General features: G+C 48.8%; 2 protein-coding genes across 3 annotated transcripts; both read left to right on the forward strand.

Moving 5' to 3' along the window:
* The first annotated feature begins 504 nt into the window (after positions 1 to 504).
* LOC120682374 (putative F-box protein At3g10240) lies at positions 505 to 7,005 on the forward strand. 2 transcript variants are annotated; one of them, XM_039964239.1, is made up of 2 exons: positions 505 to 673; positions 5,581 to 7,005. In XM_039964239.1, exon 2 carries the CDS (start codon positions 5,590 to 5,592, stop codon positions 6,841 to 6,843), a length of 1,254 nt encoding a protein of 417 aa, XP_039820173.1. In that variant the 5' UTR covers positions 505 to 673; positions 5,581 to 5,589; the 3' UTR covers positions 6,844 to 7,005. The 2 variants fall into 2 exon arrangements, with proteins under 2 accessions (XP_039820173.1, XP_039820183.1); XM_039964249.1 differs by lacking the exon at positions 505 to 673 and adding an exon at positions 689 to 2,141 and having other exon boundaries at positions 5,468 to 7,005.
* A 3,009-nt stretch (positions 7,006 to 10,014) lies between these two features.
* Positions 10,015 to 13,008, forward strand: LOC120695395 (putative F-box protein At3g17500). The gene is made up of 7 exons (XM_039978659.1): positions 10,015 to 11,265; positions 11,347 to 11,406; positions 11,498 to 11,578; positions 11,693 to 11,737; positions 11,849 to 11,878; positions 12,325 to 12,387; positions 12,778 to 13,008. The coding sequence occupies exons 1-7, from the start codon at positions 10,015 to 10,017 to the stop codon at positions 13,006 to 13,008; spliced, it is 1,761 nt and encodes a 586-aa protein (XP_039834593.1).
* The last annotated feature ends 8,144 nt before the right edge of the window (positions 13,009 to 21,152 follow it).

Genomic DNA, 21,152 nt, shown 5'->3' on the forward strand with positions numbered 1-21,152 from the left:
GCGGTCAAAGTGTCACTATTTACTAGCACAGCACAAACCAAACAAAGCCTTGGTCGAGGGGGTCCGCCCAAGCTCGTCCGAGAAGTCTATACATCACATGTGCAAGTGGAGTCGATCCACTCGCAGATGCGCCCCGCCGCCTCCTCCGCCGCCTCCGCCGTCACCTCCGCCGCCTCCGTCTCCCCCCGCCTGTCTCCTCTGCCGCCTCCGCCGCCCTCCGTCTCCTGTGCCGCTCCGCCGCCTACGCCCGCCTCCATCGCCTCCCCCGCCGCCACCGCGTTCCTCCGCCTCCTCTGCCACTGGATCCGCCTCCGCCGCTGCCGAAGTCCGGCCGCCGGAGCTCGCCGGAGAAAAAGCACAGTGAGGTGCGATGTGATGTCTATTTTACGCATATGCCATGAATAGACTTTCCCGCCTCGTCCGACCTGTCTCGTGGCCGTCCGTCCGCGTTGCCTTGCTCGCGTCCGGGGTGGGGCCCGAGAAGGATGCCGAGCTTGGAAGTAATTGGGCTTTGAGGGCCCAGTAATTTCTGATCCTCTCCACTAGGCGAATTGCGATGGAGGGAGAAACCCGGACTGCCCGAGGAGGATGACGCCAACCCCCTGCGTCCTGCCCGCACGGCGGGAGGAAGTCCCCGGCGCGGCGGCGGCTTCACCGGCCGCAAGACACGCTCGTATGTTTCCTCCAGGTCCCCGCGACCCCTTCCCCTCTCCTTTCGGGTCCGCGCCCCTTTGCCTCGGCTTGCTCCGCGAGCGGCGTCCTGATTCGTTCGCGAGATTCTGCTTTTGCCGCCGTGTAGGAGGTGGGGGTGTTGCGAGCCGGATTAGGATCTGCTAGTTGCTACTGCGGGAACTAGAGGGAGGGACTGCGGACCGGGAGTGTTTGGCTACGCGGGGGATCTGCTGCGCTCTCGGATGCCTTATGTCTAGTTAGTTTCGCTCAGGCATTTACAGTGTCGTGTTCAGTTCCTTGTTTGGCTTCAGAGAATTCTGGGGAGTTTGAGAGGCTAACCGTATGCTTAGTTCGAAGTTCCAAGCCCTCTGCTGAAGTGCGGAGTTGCAAAAGGATTTGGACATTTGGTAATGGATCCGCAGGATTTGCGGAGTCCTAAAAATGGGAGGGACAATAAATTTTGTGGGAGAATATTGGTTTGGGTGCTTGCGATTTTTTTGTACGTTCTTTAGGAATTTCAGGCACAAGAGCTGGATCCATAATTGATCAATTGTTGGTTGAACATGTGCATATTTGTCTTGAGTCCGTTCATATTAGAAATAATTTGAAGGGTAGACTCCTTGTTCCAGAAAAAAAAAGGGGTAAGCTCCTTAAAATAGATTCAATAATTTTTTTCATTTATCAGGCACATCTAGAACAGTTATATTGAAAATTTGCCTGTGATGACAAAAGTACAGTCAGAATTTCATCCAAATGAGTATAAAAGGAATTTAGATTATGCCTGCACACCGCATCTGCTTCTTTGTCATGAACTCATCATATTAAAACTTTATGTGCTTTGTTTTAGTTGCTCCTGCATCTACTAGAGAGATGGCAAATTTGCAATATGTTCACTGTAGCTGCACGATGTGCCATGTGAAATACTACGATTTGATTTGATTTCCTAATTGTTTCATCTGAACTTGCACTGTTGTACTGCCTGTTAATTCTCGAAAATTTAAACTGTTAGGAACTCATCAGGGCTGCTTTAGATGTAAGACATATAGTTGCATTAACTGCAATTATTCCTTCCATTCTCTAATTGACATTTACAAAATGTTGTGTATGCCCAGACTTTTAAGAATTTCATACATAATGTTTAGATTACATGTAATCATGAAAAGTACATTCATATTGCTATGTTGCTATCTTGGAGACTATGTATGCCAAAGAGAATTGAGAACTCCTTGAAAAGGAATTTTGAAGGCTGAAGCACATTATTTTGAACAAGAGTATCGGAAACAGAACTCACAGACACTCATGTAGCAGAATGGTCAACCCTAATATTGTTTATGATTTTCTTCATTTTAGTTGCTAGGGGTGGGGCATCTTACCAGTAACAATATAACTTCTGTTTTCAGTAAGATAAACCCTCTCATGATGGAGAAAGAACTTCCTTTTTCTTTTCTTTTTTCTTTTAAATGTCCAAAGTGATTGCAACTCCGCCTATGCTGACTGGAAGACTCTCTTTCTCCTGAGTCGTCTCAGCATAGCCGGTCCTAAGCCCGGATAAAGGAGGAGGGTTGCGTTAGGTTTTAGCAAACCAGCATAAAAATAGCCACTCTAATGGATTTGAAACCCACAAGAAACTCGTTGGGGCGTAACCCTCTTAGCGACGCGCTACATCGGAACCCGGGTGTGGTGATAAATGGGCAAGGGCCGGGTCGCCATCCCCCCAAGGGCGCGTCGTATCATGACCTGGGTACGATGATAAGTGAGCAAGGGTCGGGTCGTCACCTGAATAGCGCGCTACATCTACGCCCGGGTGTAGTGAAAAATGAGCAAGGGTCTTCGCACTTCCCTCGACGGGTGCGAAGGGTAAGGAAGCTAGCCGAGTCAGTTAGGATTCGTATAGGTAGCTGGAACATAGGGTCCTTAACGGGTAAGTTGTGAGAGCTAGTTGATGTAGCAATTAGGAGGCATGTAAATATTCTATGCGTTCAGGAGACTAAATGGAAGGGCCAGAAGGCGAAGGAGGTTGATGATACTGGCTTCAAGCTTTGGTACACGGGAGCAACTCCGGGTAGGAATGGTGTAGACATCTTGATTGATAGGAGCCTTAAGGATGGAGTCGTAGAGGTTAGAAGGCAAGGCGACCGGATTATCCTAATCCGGTTGGTAGTTGGAGATTTGGTTTTGAATGTGATCAGTGCCTATGCCCCTCAGGTAGGCCTTAGTGAGAGCACCAAGATGCAGTTCTGGGAAAATCTAGATAGCATGGTTAGTACCGTGCCTACCAGCGAGAAACTCTTCATAGGAGGAGATCTCAACGGCCATCTGGGTGCGACTAATGTAGGGTTCGAGCGAGTGCACGGGGATTTTGGGTATGGTAGCAGGAGTCAAGAGGGGGATGATGTGTTGAACTTCGCGTTAGCCTACGACTTGTTGATAGCGAATACCGTGTTTAAGAAGAGGGAATCCCATCTTGTGACGTTTCGTAGTGGACAACACTCGAGCCAGATCGACTTTATCCTTGCTAGGAGGGAGGATAGACGTGATTGCTTAGATTGTAAGGTGATACCTGGGGAGTGTGTTGTCCCTCAACACAAGCTTGTGGTGGCGGGCTTTCGTCTTCGGATACGTGTCCACCGGGACAAACGTGCCAAGATTGCGAGAACAAAGTGGTGGAAGCTTAGAGGGGAAGCGGCACAAGCGTTTAAGGAAAGGATGCTAGGTGAGGGGTCTTGGGAAGGAGAAGACGCAGATGACATGTGGCTAAAGATGGCAACATGTGTTCGGAAGGTGGCCTCGGAGGTGTTTGGCGTGAGTAGGGGAGGCAAACAGGAGGGGAAAGACACCTGGTGGTAGAATGACGAGGTGCAAAGGGCTATTAAGGAGAAGAAGGAGTGTTTCAAGCGTCTCCACCTTGACAAGAGTGCAGCCAACATCGAGGGCTATAAATTAGCGAAGAGGGTTGCAAAGCGAGCTGTGAATGTAGCAAAGGGTAAGGCGTATGATGACCTGTATCAGCGGCTAGGCACGAAAGAATGGGAGAAGGACATTTATAGGATGGCTAGGATCCGCGAGCGGAAGACAAGAGACATCAACCAAATCAAATGCATTAAGGATGTGACAGATCGACTGCTAGTGAAGGATGAGAAGATCATGGATAGATGGAGAGAGTACTTCGACAAGTTGTTTAATGGGGAGAGTGAGGGCCCTACCCTTGAGTTAGATGACTCCTTTGACGATACCAACAGACGTTTTGTGAGGAGAATTCAGGAGGTAGAGATCGGGGAGGCTTTGAAGAGGATGAAGGGAGGTAAATCGATGGGCCCTGATGGTATCCCCATTGAGGTGTGGAGATGCCTAGGAGATAGAGCAATAGTATGGTTAACTAAGCTTTTTAATCTCATTTTTCGGTCAAACAAGATGCCGGAAGAGAGGAGAAGTATATTAGTACCTATCTTCAAAAACAAGGGTGATGTTCAAAGTTGTACTAACTACCGTGGGATTAAGCTGATGAGCCATACGATGAAGCTTTGGGAGAGGGTTATCGAGCATCGCCTAAGAAGAGTGACAAGTGTGACCCAAAACCAATTTGGGTTCATGCCTGGAAGGTCAACCATGGAGGCGATTTTTTTAATACGACAATTGGAGAGATATAGGGAACAGAAGAAGGACTTGCACATGGTCTTTATTGACCTTGAGAAGGCATATGACAAAGTACCGAGAAATGTCATGTGGTGGGCCTTGGAGAAGCACAAAGTCCCAACTAAGTACATTACCCTCATTAAGGATATGTACAAGGATGTGACGACGTTTGTCCGGACATGTGATGGCAACACCACTGACTTTCCTATTAACATAGGCCTACACCAGGGGTCAGCATTGAGCCCTTATTTATTTGCTTTAGTGATGGATGAGGTCACAAGGGATATACAAGGTGAGATCCCTTGGTGTATGCTCTTTGCTGATGATGTGGTGCTAGTTGACGAGAGTAGGGCAGGGGTTAATAGGAAGTTAGAGCTGTGGAGACGCACGTTAGAGTCGAAAGGGTTCAGACTTAGTAGGACCAAGACCGAGTACATGATGTGCGATTTTAGCGCGACTAGGCATGAGGGGGGAGACGTTAGTCTAGATGGACAAGTGATGGTCCAGAAGGATACTTTTCGGTATTTAGGATTGGTGCTACAAAAGGATGGCGACAATGACGAAGATGTTAGGCATAGAATTTCAGCTGGCTGGTTGAAATGGCGGCAAGCTTCTGGCATCCTTTGTGACAAGAGGGTGCCACAAAAGATAAAAGGCAAATTCTATAGGACAGCAATTCGTCCGGCGATGCTATACGGTGTTGAATGTTGGCCTAAAAAAAGGCGACATGTCCAGCAACTGAATGTAGCAGAGATGCGGATGTTGCGGTGGTTTTGCGGGCACACAAGGAGGGATAGAGTCCGGAACGAAGTTATTCGGGATAGGGTCGGAGTGGCACCAATTGAGGAGAAACTTACCCAGCATCGGCTGAGATGGTTTGGACATGTCCAACAAAGGCCTCCCGAGGCGCCGGTGCGTAATGGGGTTCTTGAGCGGGTCGACAATGTAAAGAGGGGTAGAGGTAGACCTAAACTGACGTGGGATGAGTCGGTTAAGAGAGACCTTAAGGATTGGAATATCTCTAAAGAGATAGCTTTGGATAGGAGCGCTTGGAGACTAGCTATCAATGTGCCTGAACCTTGAACTTATTTCTTTCGGGTTTCATCTCTAGCCTACCCCAACTTGCTTGGGAAAAAAGGCTATGTTGTTGTTGTTGTCCAAAGTGATTGCATTATTGATCCTACTTAATGCATACCTTCTTGTTGTAATGGGTTCCCATAGCTCCCTGAATTTGTATGATCCATACCTTCGTGTTGCAATCCTTATCTTTTGCAGGTTTTTACAATGATTGCAATGGCAAGTGAAGAACATATAGTTGCGTGTTCAACTGCTACAAGGATCCCACTAGATGTTATTAAGGAGATACTTCTCAGACTTCCCGTGGGCCCTCTACTGAGACTGCGTAGAGTTTGCAGGCAATGGCGCGACATGATCAGTGACCCCCACTTCATCAAAGAACATGCCTATCGTGGACCTAAGCACCTCCTTTACTTGCATAAATTGCATATATCAGCAATTCCCAATCCCAAGACTGTCAGCTATACAACGATCATCGATGATAAATGGTCTCCATCGACATGGGTGACATCACATATGGACCCTGATGATCACCTCTTTGCATCATGCAATGGCCTGCTTTGCTTCTACAAGAAATTCACACTGAAGGTAGTCAACCCTGCAACTGGTCAATGGCTGCATCTTTCGAAACCGGACGGGATATTGTTGCACGACTTCCACTATCTGTACAGCTTTGGATTTCACCCGACAACTGGAGAATACAAGCTCATGCACTTTCTGCGTGAACCCCAGTGTTACAAATCAGGTCAGCCTTTCCGTTTCGACACCATTCAAGTGTACACCCTTGGTGATGGCAAATGGAGAAATATACAAGCACCAAGAACATGCTGCATGGTGCATTTTGGAGTTGTTAATGTGGACGGAGCGATGTACTGGCTAATAGAAGGTGAAGGAACAAACTATGGCATGGCAGTTATGTCATTCGATCTCAAGGAAGAAACGTTTACAACGATTCAACTTCCACCATTGGAGGTGAAAGAAACAGTCTCTTGTGCCAACCCTAGAAACGCGTACTATATAACTGAGATAGATGAGAAGGTATGCATAGTTACTATACCATACCAGAGACATGTACCAAGGTGGCGCTGCTACAATGCAGAGCTTTCTGGCGGGGCGGACGTTTGGGCTCTTGAAAGTCAGGTTGAGCACAGGTGGTTCCTAAAATATAGCATCCAGTCACCATGGTTACCCCGGTATGTTGCTCAGCCATGTTTCATCCACAGGGAGAAGATCTTACTGCAGGACTGCGAGGGTAACGTGTGGTACCATGATTTGCGAAGCAAGAACGTGCACATTGAGCAACGCAAGGAGATGAAGCTTTTGCACTTAGGACCCCACAGATTCTATGAGACACAGTCCCACTTTTACAAGGAGACACTTGTTCCCTTGAGCCTGTATGCAGGGGCAGCCACTGTTCGTACATCTCCTTGGCTTCTTGCTCCTGCAGTTGCTTCGCATTAGTTTGTACGAGGCTCCTGCACTTTGAATGTTTGTCGGCATATGTGATGAGTTAGTGAGCATAGTCTGTAGCTTAGGAAGGTGTTCTTGCCTGATACAGAAATTATGGTGTAATCTTCGCATCACAATTGATAATGTCTGTCAAAGGTTCATCCTTTTCTGTGTGGTCCTCTTGTTTTAGTTCTGTTTTCAACGTTTCTTCATACTTTAAATTCAACCACAAAAGGCCGCACAAAGTTTGTAGTACGTCGTCACAAGTCATGCATTCATTGCAGGGTAAAATGTTGAGGCTCGCAGTCTAAACGCAATCCCAGGAATGAAAAAATAAATGGAACTACGCAATTGTGCTAGTTGGGCCAAACTGGGCCTAATCTGTGGCCCGGGAAACACAATGTCCTCTCAGGTTTGCAGGCACTCTTCTCTTTAGCTGTTTGTTTGCAGGCCTTAAGTAGGAGTGTAGGACTGTGGCTGTACAGTGCGTAGGATGAGGTAAGTTCAGCCTTTGTTGGCCCACCAGAAGAAACAAACGAATTTGATGAGCATTGACCTTCGTTTGCCGGCCCGGTGCATTCTCTCAGCAAACAGAAAAGAAATGTTCCAAGATAAAGCTGCAACAGGGAGAGCATCTTCACTATTCAGTACGCACTGCCTGCATCTTGTTACCTGCACAATATAATTTCGTTCTAATCATTTTAGCTCACCGAGTCCACCTAAAAAAATAATTGAAAAAAAAACTTATATGCATGCCACCATCACTTGCGTCCTATATTTAGCTTCGGCTTCCTCGATCCGGCGGCATTAAACGAACCGCCAATCGCGTAGGGTAGTACGCCGCACAGATCTTCCCTCTGCTGGCCTCGCTACTTGAGGGAGGAGGAGGCGTCCTGATCGCCGTCTCTCGTCTTCCCCCTCTTCTGGAGGGAAACCTCATTTCTCGAGCCGCCGAGGGGATCCGATCACCGGGAAACCTCCCGCGCGACGTGCCGACGTGGGAGAGCCGAGCGGCGGTCGGGTGGATGTTTTCGTGAGTTCTCCTGATCGATCTGATCCCACTGTAATATTTGAACATCTTGAATCATTTCGCCCTCTTCGTCCGTCGCATCGGTTTGCAGTTTGCGTGTTGATCTATTGGGAGTGTTGGGGCTCTGGGGGCACCGCGACTTGTGTCCCAGGAGAATTGGGATGGATTGTATTTGAATTTGATTGCTAGTTCGTCAGGCTAGTTCTGCACAACCCAGAAGGTTATCTTCCCGATTCGTAATGCTGTGTGGTACGTACATTAGGTTTTTGCATATGTATATTGAGGCCATGTAGTTAAGAATCAGGGGTAGATGGCTCATAGTGGCCGATAAAGGGAAACGAGTCATGAGCCCATGCTAGTGTTAAGAGTGGCCACTGCTTAGTGTGATACAGTTTTTGACGACTTCGAGGCTAAGCTCAAGTTGTGTAGTTACAAAATGAGAACACAGTAGGGAGGCGTATGCATGTTGCTGTATGTTCTAATGTACTTTGTTCACCGCGTATTCAGTGTCCAATTTATATATACAATTTGTATGGCTTATCATTTGATGAGGTTGTCTTAAGGGTGAATTAGGCACTCTAAAATCCTTAACCTATGGCTCCAACTAGTTTGCACAAAATTTAAACTAAAACAAGCTATCTAGATGTGCAACTACGGTTCACCTTAGTGTGAAACCCTCATCCAAAAGAGTTTTGCAACCTATAGCCAATCCTATCAAGATACTACACTAAGAAAGTAAAGGCACACAAATTGCAATATGAAATACGGAAGCTAAAGGAGAGGGATAAGAGAAAACGAACTCTCGACACGAGGATATATCCCGTGGTTCGGTTTGCCACAAAGGCGCCCCTACGTCCACGTTGTTGAAACACTCACTAAGAGTATCGCTTCCCGGCAATCAAGTCTCTTCCGTGAACACAATCACGGTCACCTTGATCCCGATCTTCACTAAAGGAGATTGCCCACGAAGGAGGGGTATCCGTCCCCCGCACAAAGTCGTCGACGCCGCTCCACACCAAGCCGGAGAGTCGTTGACTTGCCGGCGAGCCACCAAAGCTCCAAGGATGGCCGGCGCACCAAGATACAAGGATGGTTCACTCTAGAACCACATCACAAGGATCTAAACCTTGCTTTATCACTCACTTAAGAGCTAACCTTGCACTAACACTCACAAAGCTTGTGCTAAGGACTTTAGATTTTATCTTTATGCTCTTGGATGGCTTGGAGATGTTTTTGGGTGTGTGTGGGATGTTCAGCAACTCCAGCTAGCTCAAAATAGTCGGGTGAGGCATATATATATGCCACCAACTCAAGAGAACCGTTACTAGCCGTTGGCCAGTTTTCTGCGTAGGCATCGGAACTTCCGGTGCATAGGTCATCGGTTCTTCCGGTCACTCTGCGCTCTGAAGTAGCCGTTGACCTCTCTGACACTGCTGCAACAACTTCAGGACCATCGGCTGAACCGATGCTATAGCGTCGGAACTTCCGTTGACATTTGATCTTCATATAGTCGTTACCCCTTGCTGACGTCATTGCACCGACGCATTGCTCCGATGGCCATCGGTTCATCCGGTGCTGAAGGCTTGGCTGCTGCACGCTTGACATCGTCTCTGGAACATGGTACATCGATTGCACCGATGCTTCTGAATGGACCGTCGGTTCAACCGGTGCTGCACTCTTTCTTCAGTTGATCTTCCCTTGATCTACAGAGGCGCTCAGACCGATGACAAGGCGTCGGATCTTTCGACAACCATCGGATGCACCGATGCTCATACATCTCTACGGCGGATTGGACTTGTCTTCTTGATAGTGGATTGGACTTGGCGTCTCGACGATAGATTGAACATTACGTCTTGACGATGAATTAGACATGTTGACTCATATCCATGGGGCCTAAAAACTCCTACAAGTGTGATCTCACAACTCATTAGTCCCATTGATTATGTTGTCACTCAATCACCAAAATCACAAACAATGATCTAAATGGAGCCATGTTCCTTACACATCTAAAATTTTTTTGATGAGGTTGCGATGTAATTAATGTGCAGAAGGACTTGGCAGCTCTGACGAGCGATTATTTTCCCACCATGGCTTCTTCAGAAACCACGGGAGTTCAGACAAGACCGAGATGGGTGCCGAGCTTGCCAGACGAAATGGTTGAACTGATACTCATCAGGGTTCCATCGAGTAGTCTGCTGAGGTGCCGCAGCGTATGCAGGCAGTGGAGACTCATCCTTCGGGATCCACGGTTCGCCGCGGCACACCTGGAGCTTCAGCGTGCGCCGGCGTGTTGCCCTCTCCTGTTCTCCAACCGCGAGTCAGCTCTCAAGAAGCTTTATCCCAGCGAAGCGATCCTCTTTGATGAAGCCTGGTCACCGTCAAGGTGGGATGCGCCTGTGATCGAGCCTGACGACTTTCTGTTCGCCTGTTGCAATGGGCTCGCTTGCTTGTACTCGGATAGGTCAACGATCAAGATTGCCAACCTTGCTACTGGCGAGTGCCTGCACCTTGCAAAACCTGACAACAGAGCGACTGGTGACCATTATTTCTTCTACAACTTTGGTTTTCACCCTGTGACGAAAGAGTACAAGGTTATACGCTTTCTTGGCGCGAGGGCGCTCTTTTCCGTGGGCACCGTCATTGTCGTTCAAGTTTACACACTCGGCGATGACAAATGGAGAGATGTCAGAGCTCCGAAGACTCAGACCTTGAACTGTATCGACTACTCTGGAGTTGTCAATGTTGACGGAGCAATGTACTGGCTAAGTGAAGACGAAAGAAATCGACGGCGGCGTGCTATCGTGTCCTTTGATCTCAGAGAAGAACGTTTCGAATGGATACAGCTGCCAATAGCCGACGACCATGCAGGCCCCCGTGCTTATAGTACGTCTCGTATGTACTGGGTCACAGAGGTAGATGCCAAGGTGTGTGTTGCTACAGCTGAAAACAGTTTCCATTCAGCTATAGGGTTTGTTGGGAACCTGCAGATCTGGACACTTGAGAACAAGGCAGACCAAAGCTGGAGGCACAAGTGCACTATTCAGTTCTCATCAGCTGAGACATGCATTCCTAGGCCACATTTCATCCATGGGGATAAGATCATATTTTACGGCAAGGGTGGGAATATTTACTACCAGGAATTGATAGGTCAGAACATTAAGATTAAACAGAGCAAGATGGTGAGGCTGTTCAATTACAGTCCCCGCTGGTGCGGCAACATGCAATCCTTCAAGTATGCGAGGTCGCTCGTACAGTTGGATGCATACAGCAGGGGTGGTGTTTGTTTTCAGAGGCCAAAGCGACGGGAGGGTTGGAAACTGAAGAAGTGGGAGAATTGGATGCTCGAACTCTGCGCGCTAGAGAAACTGTGGAGAAGGATCTATGAGTTGGAGCGTTCCATATCTGTAAGTGGCTTAGACTTTCATTGTCCCGATACGTATCACTACTCTTGAAAAAAAATGCCAAATTACCCATTTTTTTGACAGGCAAGCGCACGTCGTATGGGCATGAACATCAATCCGCTCTTGCAGCATCCACCAGAGAAGGTAGACGTGGCACTTTTCATCAGCTCATTTGTTTAATAATTTATTTTGCAACCCTCTACTACGATTGGAATTGTCTTGCACGGGAATGCAGAGTCGATTCAACTGGGTGGAGCAGAAGCGGGTGAGGGAGATGCTGGATACTAGTCTGAAAAGATTGGAAAGTATTCGTAAGGTATGGTGTCAAGCCAAGAAAAGATGCTTGCATGCTAACCAGAATCATTTGCAGCTATCAACTTGTCATTAATGTGAGAGTGAAAAATGATCTATTGTTTATTCCATGTACCAGGAATTGGATCCCATTCAAAGTAAGATGATCAGTGGGGCTGATCAGGTATGAGCTTATTAGGTGCTGCATTATTATCCATTTTTACAGTATGCAATAGCCTGCTAGTTCACGCCATTTGATCCTGCTTGGTCTCGTTTCTCTTGCATCTGAATGCAGCATCGAGTCAATTGGGTGGAGCTGAAGCAGGTGCAGGAGATGCTAAATGCTAATAATTAAAGTTTACAAGGTATGATTGAGGTACGCAGTGTGCTCCTCAACTTGACGTTATGATAAGCATATCAACAATGTCGACCTAAGTCTCTTTTTTCTTTTTGTTTTTTTTTGAATAAATCTAAGTCTCTTTTCTCATCACGTGTGCAAAATTTGAACTAAATTACTTAGAGAAATTAAAGATCTTTATTTTGCATATGGTGATAATGTGATATACTTTTATGCCGTGCCATGAACAACCGAACTGCAACATCTCATTAGACATGGTTTATCACATCTTTTTTGTTCACAACTGCATGACATAAATGACAAGTGATACGTGCTGCCCTAAAAGAATCAAATATTCCATTCCATGCATTTTTTTTACCAAACTCTCCTTGTTTTTGTACCACTCACATTTGACCCTTGCTCATATTTCGCAGGGTACATCTAGCTCGGGGTACGGGGTGGTGGATTTGGATGATTTCACAGCTAGGCGTGACACTGTAGCTTTCATGTTTTCTTTTCTTTTCTTTTTTCTTTTCCTTTTCCTTTTCTCGTGTCTAATTCTCGCCAAAAAAAAGACCTAGCAAGCTCCATTTGCGTGCACCATTCCTCGTGTGTCAGTGTGTGTGGAATAATATTATGGTACCCATGCATGTTATAAAAAAGGAATTAAATCCATGATTTTTTTTGCTGGCATCATTTTTCCAAATTACTCTGCATCACCAGTTCATGAGGATCTCTCTCTCGTTTGCTTACAGTCATATACTGACGGCCCACAAGCACAAAAGTTGGGTTTTGCTGATCTCCATGGCGCGAAATAAAACGCGCCGGCCGGCCCGTCTTTATTTCCGTTGTCTGATGCTATCCTATTCCTATCCTATCCGCTCCAGCCCCCGCGCTTGCTTGCAGCCTTGCAGCTGTTGGGGTTTTCCAGGCTGCTGCCGCCAGATGGCCGGAGGCCGCCGGTCGGCTTCCCGCAGCAGACTGGGCGGCATGGGCGCGTTCTTCCTTCCAAGAAATCGCTGCGGATGCAGGAAACCGAGGCGCACGCGCAGGCGCCGGCCGGCAGGTGTCATCGACGGGTGCGGCGGCCGGGCACGGCATGCACGGCGGTTGTGTGATGCAGCGCCGCGGGTGACGCCCGGCGACGCAGGCTTTCTGCGCTGCGCCCGCCAGCCTCCTGTGTAACTGTGTTCCTGCGAGGATGCAGACACCGGTGGCACAATCAGCGAGCAGGGAGGGAGGGGGGTAGGCCCTGAGACGGACGGTTGGATGGAGACTTCATTGAAGGCTCAGGTTCGTCAGCTCAGTAGGTTTGGTTTGTCTGCCCATGGGTGAAGCTGGTAACAAATTTGAATCCACTACCTATGGGTGTGGAATTAATTGATCATCACGATTTGTAACTAAAATGGCTCGTTAAATATCATCTTTGTTTAACACTCTTCAAAAAATTTTCCAAGTGCATCTCCTTTTGTCCTCTGTAACCATAGCCTAAATGCCATAAAAAAGAAACCATAGCCTAAATAGATTGGAGAAATGGCAAAAATTGGCCCACATGAGTCGCTCTTGTGAAACAATAATCCAACTGCTAATCCAAAGCTAGAAACTAAAATACTCCTATGTTCACTATGAAAAATTGTTGATGCCAAGTCTTGACTGAGAAATGATAAAAATTGATTTCGGAATGCATTACTACGTGGATACACACGAGTGCATCCAGAGGTTGGTGCGGCAATCATAAAGTTGGTATTATTGGCCCCCAAACAGCCCCACTCAAACATGCACGCTGCACGTCTAGTCAAGATTCCATCCATTTAACATTTGCACATGTTTGCAAAGCTGTTTATATTGTGTTTATTTGCTTATCGCCTCGTGCGGATCTTCCACATCTTTTCGCTGACGTGAGCGATTCAAAGAACGATCAAGACAGTGCCAGTCCTAAACTCTTGTGAGCACTAACAGTTTGGTGTGCCCCAGTTGCAATCTTTTCCCCGTATAGAATAATGCCTGCAGACATGAAGATGAAGCAGGTGTGTGCGCGTACGGCAGCAAAACCCTGAAATCAAGGAGTGCAATTTCAGCTCCAACCACTAAGACGTTGATGTGACCAAAAATAAAATAATACGTATATCAGGGTCCTGTTTGAAATTAAATGCAAAAAAATTCAAATTAAACAGCGTGTGTGTGTGTAAAATCCCCATGCTCCAAGCAAAAGGCTTTTTTTCCCCCGAAACGGAAACAAAAGGCTTAAGCTTGCAGGTCGCATAGAGTGGGCATGGATCTCGAATTCCCAATTCTTGCTTCGTATGCGTAGCTTCCTCCATGCATAAAGTTCGGAGCTTCCAATGCGAACATGGAAAGGTCAGGCGGCCGTGATTCGGGTGTGCTCTTTTTGTGTGCTCCAAGGCTTGCGACAACTCATCCTTTTGCAACGTGTCTTCCGGGAAAAACATCAAACATGGGGCAGTGCCGCCAGAACTACCAGAGTTAGGTCAGGTGGTAGCCATCCATTCTCATCACCAATGCTAATAGATCCCACTTTTCCTTTTTACATAAAAAAGTTTTTGTGACAAGTTTCTTTCTGATGATTTTAGTGTGAATAAGTTGTCGATTTCCAATAATTGAACTATATCAAATGTTTATGAGTGATTATTAAATTCCATGAAAATCAAGTGTGTTAAGCTAATGGTGTGGCCATGATTGCATCCATATCCAGTTCTAGGATTAGTAGTGAACAACACGTGAGGGGCATAACATTACAAAAGGCATCAAGATTCGTTATGAATTATTGGATCTCGGCTTTCATTTGTGCATGTCCTGGGAGAAACATATATTGATTTGCTTGAATCTTCTATATATTTTCAATTTTCATGCATGCAGGGGAAGGTCCTAATTTTATTTATAGCTGTCCATCCTACTTTATAAGATTCATGCAATTCTCACTAATTTTCATCTCTGTGTTCATCAGTTTGAACCGAATCTATGTCCCTCTCATTCCATAAGCTACTAATTTTTAACCTGAAAGATGAACACGGAAAGCTATGATCAGGTAGGCTCGGTGCAGCAGACAGATGCCCCGAAATCATCAGTTCCTGTCTAGCTTTGGTCAGGCCAACTAGTGTAGCGTTTCATAGGTACACTTTGCGAGGAGATTAACAGAACCTCATGTTTGAAACTATTGCTTTTTTCCCTAAAACAAAGAAACTATTGCTTTTTGTTGGTGAAAGAATGTTCTTATTATTGAAAATAAAATACCATGGTTAAATTGTAAATGACACCGAACATTTACCATTGAGCATTTTAGCATTGTTCCTAGCAATCTGAATTGATAGTTTCTGTCTATCAGTTTGCATGCAAGGAGTGACCTTATGAGACACTGCAAAAGCCCTTTGCTGTGCAGCAGTGATTTAACTGTTCTGATTTTAGAGAATGTGACTCCAACAGCTACATATAGCTAGCTACGTAATGAATTCTGGAGAGTGTGATCCCCACTTAGCTGCCTAGATGCCTAACAATTCTGACGGCTACTTCTAGCTTTCCATTTGCTCTGCTCTTTGCAGGCAAAAAATGACTGAGGCCTTGTTTAGATCCAAAAACTTTTAGATGTAAAACACTGTAATATTTTCGTTTGTATTTGATAATTATTGTCCCATTATGGATTAACTAGGCTCAAAAAATTCGTCTCGCAAATTACAGATAAACTGTGTAATTAGTTATTTTGTTTAGCTACATTTATGTGACGGGGAATCTTGTAAAGTTTTGGAATTTTGAAGGGAACTAAACAAGGCATGAATTTGGGAACTGGGAAGTTGTGTTCTTTGCAACATTGTTTAACTGTTTCAACTTTCAACCTTTCAGTGAAGAATGTTCTTAAACCGACAAGCAATTCTAATTACCTCTTGACAGTGCAACGATAGTTATTCCCCAATCAGATCTATCAGCGTAAAGTAGATGAAGTTATATAGGAAAAAAATGGTACAAGCATTTTTTTTACTGAAGGAACATGATGTATAGGATCAGATCTTGGCAGTAGGTAGACCTGAGAAATGTCATACTGTCAGAGAACTAACGGAAGAATTAGCTGTCAAAGAACTTTGAGGCTGTGTTTAGTTGCAAAAAGAATGCGAAAAGTGTTTGCGAAAAGCACTGTAGCACTTTTCGTTTGTATGTGGTAAATATTGTCCTACCATAGGCTAACTAGGCTCAAAAGATTCGTCTCGCAACGTACATCAAAATTATGCAATTAGTTTTTTTATTTACCTACATTTAGTACTCCATGCATGGGTCATTTGCTATATTTAATGTTTCGATATGATTTCGATGTGATGGAAAGTTTGGAAAGTTTGGAGGAGTTGGGGGGAATTAAACACAGCCTGACTCTCAGTTTAAAGAAGGTACAGAGTTTATCCTAATCAATTGCGCGTCAAGTCCGCTTCAAACTTAACCATGTGCTCCCTGCCTCCATATTGTCCACAACCCGGCCCCTTGATGGGATCTGGATCCAAAATCAGCCTCATATTCCCTTGATGTTTACCGCCATCCCATATTACTCAAACATTATCAACCATGTGTGGTACCTAACATGTTTCCTGGCTTGTCCATCATCACCCATGTGGGCACATTCTAACCATCACTTGGCGCGAATGACGGTTGATTAGCAGTAGTTGGTATAAGTTAATCTGACATAGTTGACATGAAATTCAGAGCAAGTTTACTAATACAAGGTAAAAGTCATGAGTAATATGACTAGTGCTAACAGAAATAGGCCCTCTTAAGTTGAAATTCAAATCTTGCAACTGGAAAACCATTCATCTTCTTAACATTTCATTGAATAAAATAAAATAATGTGGTGGTGACCAACTGATCTGAAATAATCGAAACATGATGTACGAATAACAATGTTTGATGTTGTCGGTACCCCAGGACTGGGGTACCCCCTCTTGCTGTGACTAGGCAAGAGCCTTAGTAGTCATCCTTGACTACAACCAAACAGCCGGACCCCTGCAGTCCGAAGTCCTGTCCTCCCGACAAAGGTCCGGACCTGTTCCACGGCCGGGGAAGGTCTGGGAACGCCACGTGTCCCAGGAAAAACAGGCGCTCAAGCGCAAGCAGCCAGGGCTCCGGACCTCCCAAGGAATCCAGACCCCCGCGGGGTCCCGGACCCCTCATAGGGTCCTGGATAGCAACAGGACCCCTCTCAAAGGGAAAGTTTGGACGCCCCGCCTCAGGGCGGTCCGGGGCCGACACGTGTATGAGGCCCTTGGTCTCCATATTGAGGTCCACCTACCTTCGCATTCATTGCAGTAGGTGGACGTCCACTTTGATATAGTGGAAGCCGAGGCGTTTGACTGACCAGGGGGCACTATTGATCGCGTATTACCAAGGCAGTGGAGCCGATGGCGCCGCCCATGCCGCGTCTGCCAGTCTGCCGTAACAGTCGGATACGACGGCTCGGCTTCACCCATTATGACGCTACATAATAGCCTCAGCAGGCCACGCCGCAAGCTACGCTACTCCAACGGGCACCTAGCTGACGGAACAAGAGAAGACCCCCTGTGTCAGGAGAGCAGCAGTACGCATATCGAAGGAAAGATTCGCTACCACTGTAGCCACAGTCACGTTGGGCCCACCTGTCGGGGCATCAACGTTCTATGTATCCGCCCCCCCCCTTTGATCTATAAAAGGAGGGAGCGCCGCTAGAAAACCTCAGGCTGGGGGAGAGCCAAGACCAGCAGAGGATAGATTCATTCACACAACCAAGACAATACATCTCCCAGTGGACGTAGGGTATTACGCTCCGGCGGCCCGAACCACTCTAAATCGTGTGTTCCTGAGTCCTTGTCTCAGCGTAGATCTAGCCCCATCGCCTAGTACTTCCCCGAGTACTCCCTCACTGGGAATAGGCGGGTGCGCTCCGCCACCCGGCTGTGGGTACCCCTAAAAATCCCCGCGACATTTTGGCGCCGTCCGTGGGGAAGACAGGCGTTGGCTGGATCTTCAGGCCTCTGGGCTGCGTTCTCCCTCTGCAACGGCAAACTTGAAGATGAAGGAAGGCACACTCACTCTGCATGCTATGGCACCGGCGCTCCGACGACCTCGGTGCGGCGGCGCACGGCAGCGGCGTCTGCTGTGTGTCGCCACCGCGACACCTCAGAGCCGGCGTAGCAGCGTACAGCGGAGGCGCCGCTGCGCGCCGCCGCTCCTACGTCGACTCAAGGTTTTCTCTCAAGCAACGGCCACGCCCCCTCTGCGATGGCATGACGTCGGCTCAAGGCTTTCTCTCAACTTAGAGCCTAGAGCCGACAGCCATCCCGGAGGAAGTTGACCGAGACCTCCTGCCGCCGCAGCACCGGAGATCCACCTCAGCGTTGCTCGGTGCTGCTGCAGGCAGGACCCCACCACCTCGCGCGGGGGCCCTTGGCGCTAGCACCAAGGACAAGCCGGCGAACGACCGCACTTCTCCACGCGTCGCACCGGTCCATCTGCTGCGCAAGGGTTCTGGTTTCCATCGGCAACGGCGACGGCAGGGGGAGGGGGCCTCTTCCATTCAAGGCCAAAGAATTTGTCTCATGCCATGTAAGCATGTGACAGCTCTTAGGCAAGGAGGGGCCCCCCGAGCTCCCGAGGTGATCCTGGATGATGCGGTTCAGGCACGTCCAAGGCGCCTTCACCTCCGAAGAACACGCTGTATAGCATGCAGCCGTAAGTTACTCCTAAGAAAGGAATGAGAGAATTTCTCCTTTGTAAAAGCGTGGTGTCTATGTGTGTGTCCAGAGCGGTCAAGGTCCGACCTTGTAAACCCGGCCTCTGGCCCTATCACACAAACAGGCAAAAGCGGTCCGGAGCGGTGGAGGTCCGACCTCGTAATCCCGACCTCTGATGTATACCGTGATAACCACAATGATAAAGGAGATTTTCTTTTCTTGACCTTATCTAGGCTCCACCCCGGTTACATTCATTCATTCTGGATGGCTGTTTTTTCGGTTGACCATTTCTTCCTCCCAAACAGAGTCTTTACCTTTGTTGCTAACAATCCAAGTTGAGTTGCTGGCTTGTGGTCAGGTGAAGACACCCCTTCTAGCTGGAAGACAGTCCGGACCCCTAGGGACCTGCTCTGGAGAAGTGGTATTTGTATCCTGGGGTAGAGAAGCTCCGCGTGGCTTAGCCTGGTAATGTACCCTAAGTTTACGTACTTCACTACCCTGTTACAAGTACTCTAGTATCCAGGACTGCTGACTTTAGAGGTCCCGGGCTCTCTTCTAGTATAAGGCTTGGTTTCTTTGCACCTTACTATGAGGTCCGGTAACATGCTTCATCGGATTGTCAGCAACGGTCGCTCCAAGTCCACTCCGGTGGCCCGCTCCGGCGGAGACCGCTCGCCCCGGTCGCTCCAAGTCCACTCCGGTGGCCCGCTCCGGCGGAGACCGCTCGCCCCGGTCGCTCCAAGTCCACTCCGGTGGCCCGCTCCGGCGGAGACCGCTCGCCCCGGTCGCTCCAAGTCCACTCCGGTGGCCCGCTCCGGCGGAGACCGCTCGCCCCGGTCGCTCCAAGTCCACTCCGGTGGCCCGCTCCGGCGGAGACCGCTCGCCCCGGTCGCTCCAAGTCCACTCCGGTGGCCCGCTCCGGCGGAGACCGCTCGCCCCGGTCGCTCCAAGTCCACTCCGGTGGCCCGCTCCGGCGGAGACCGCTCGCCCCGGTCGCTCCAAGTCCACTCCGGTGGCCCGCTCCGGCGGAGACCGCTCGCCCCGGTCGCTCCAAGTCCACTCCGGTGGCCCGCTCCGGCGGAGACCGCTCGCCCCGGTCGCTCCAAGTCCACTCCGGTGGCCCGCTCCGGCGGAGACCGCTCGCCACGGTCGCTCCAAGTCCACTCCGGTGGCCCGCTCCGGCGGAGACCGCTCGCCACGGTCGACAAAAGCCGGGTCCGGGAAGTAGTGCTACCCCCTGAGCGATCCGAAGTCCGTGTAGCCGCTTAGCTTGGTTCCGTACCCTAAGCCTACACCTTCGTCGCCCCGTGGAGAGCACTCTAGTACCTGAACCAGGCAACAAGCATACCGGCCTCAGGGGTCCGGGATGCCCACTCTCTCCAAGAGCACACCAACGCAATCAAGTTGCGTAGGAACACATCACGGTGGTGGCCCCACCCGCGGGTTCGTACCTCTCCCGAGGTGGGCCCGGGGGCCACTGTCGGTACCCCAGGACTGGGGTACCCCCTCTTGCTGTGACTAGGCAAGAGCCTTAGTAGTCATCCTTGACTACAACCAAACAGCCGGACCCCTGCAGTCCGAAGTCCTGTCCTCCCGACAAAGGTCCGGACCTGTTCCACGGCCGGGGAAGGTCTGGGAACGCCACGTGTCCCAGGAAAAACAGGCGCTCAAGCGCAAGCAGCCAGGGCTCCGGACCTCCCAAGGAATCCAGACCCCCGCGGGGTCCCGGACCCCTCATAGGGTCCTGGATAGCAACAGGACCCCTCTCAAAGGGAAAGTTTGGACGCCCCGCCTCAGGGCGGTCCGGGGCCGACACGTGTATGAGGCCCTTGGTCTCCATATTGAGGTCCACCTACCTTCGCATTCATTGCAGTAGGTGGACGTCCACTTTGATATAGTGGAAGCCGAGGCGTTTGACTGACCAGGGGGCACTATTGATCGCGTATTACCAAGGCAGTGGAGCCGATGGCGCCGCCCATGCCGCGTCTGCCAGTCTGCCGTAACAGTCGGATACGACGGCTCGGCTTCACCCATTATGACGCTACATAATAGCCTCAGCAGGCCACGCCGCAAGCTACGCTACTCCAACGGGCACCTAGCTGACGGAACAAGAGAAGACCCCCTGTGTCAGGAGAGCAGCAGTACGCATATCGAAGGAAAGATTCGCTACCACTGTAGCCACAGTCACGTTGGGCCCACCTGTCGGGGCATCAACGTTCTATGTATCCGCCCCCCCCCCCCCTTTGATCTATAAAAGGAGGGAGCGCCGCTAGAAAACCTCAGGCTGGGGGAGAGCCAAGACCAGCAGAGGATAGATTCATTCACACAACCAAGACAATACATCTCCCAGTGGACGTAGGGTATTACGCTCCGGCGGCCCGAACCACTCTAAATCGTGTGTTCCTGAGTCCTTGTCTCAGCGTAGATCTAGCCCCATCGCCTAGTACTTCCCCGAGTACTCCCTCACTGGGAATAGGCGGGTGCGCTCCGCCACCCGGCTGTGGGTACCCCTAAAAATCCCCGCGACAGATGTTGTAAGTTTGATGTTGAAATGTTATGTC

The sequence above is a fragment of the Panicum virgatum genome, chromosome 2K, assembly GCF_016808335.1.
Source record: "Panicum virgatum strain AP13 chromosome 2K, P.virgatum_v5, whole genome shotgun sequence".
In the NCBI taxonomy this organism is placed as follows: domain Eukaryota; kingdom Viridiplantae; phylum Streptophyta; class Magnoliopsida; order Poales; family Poaceae; genus Panicum; species Panicum virgatum.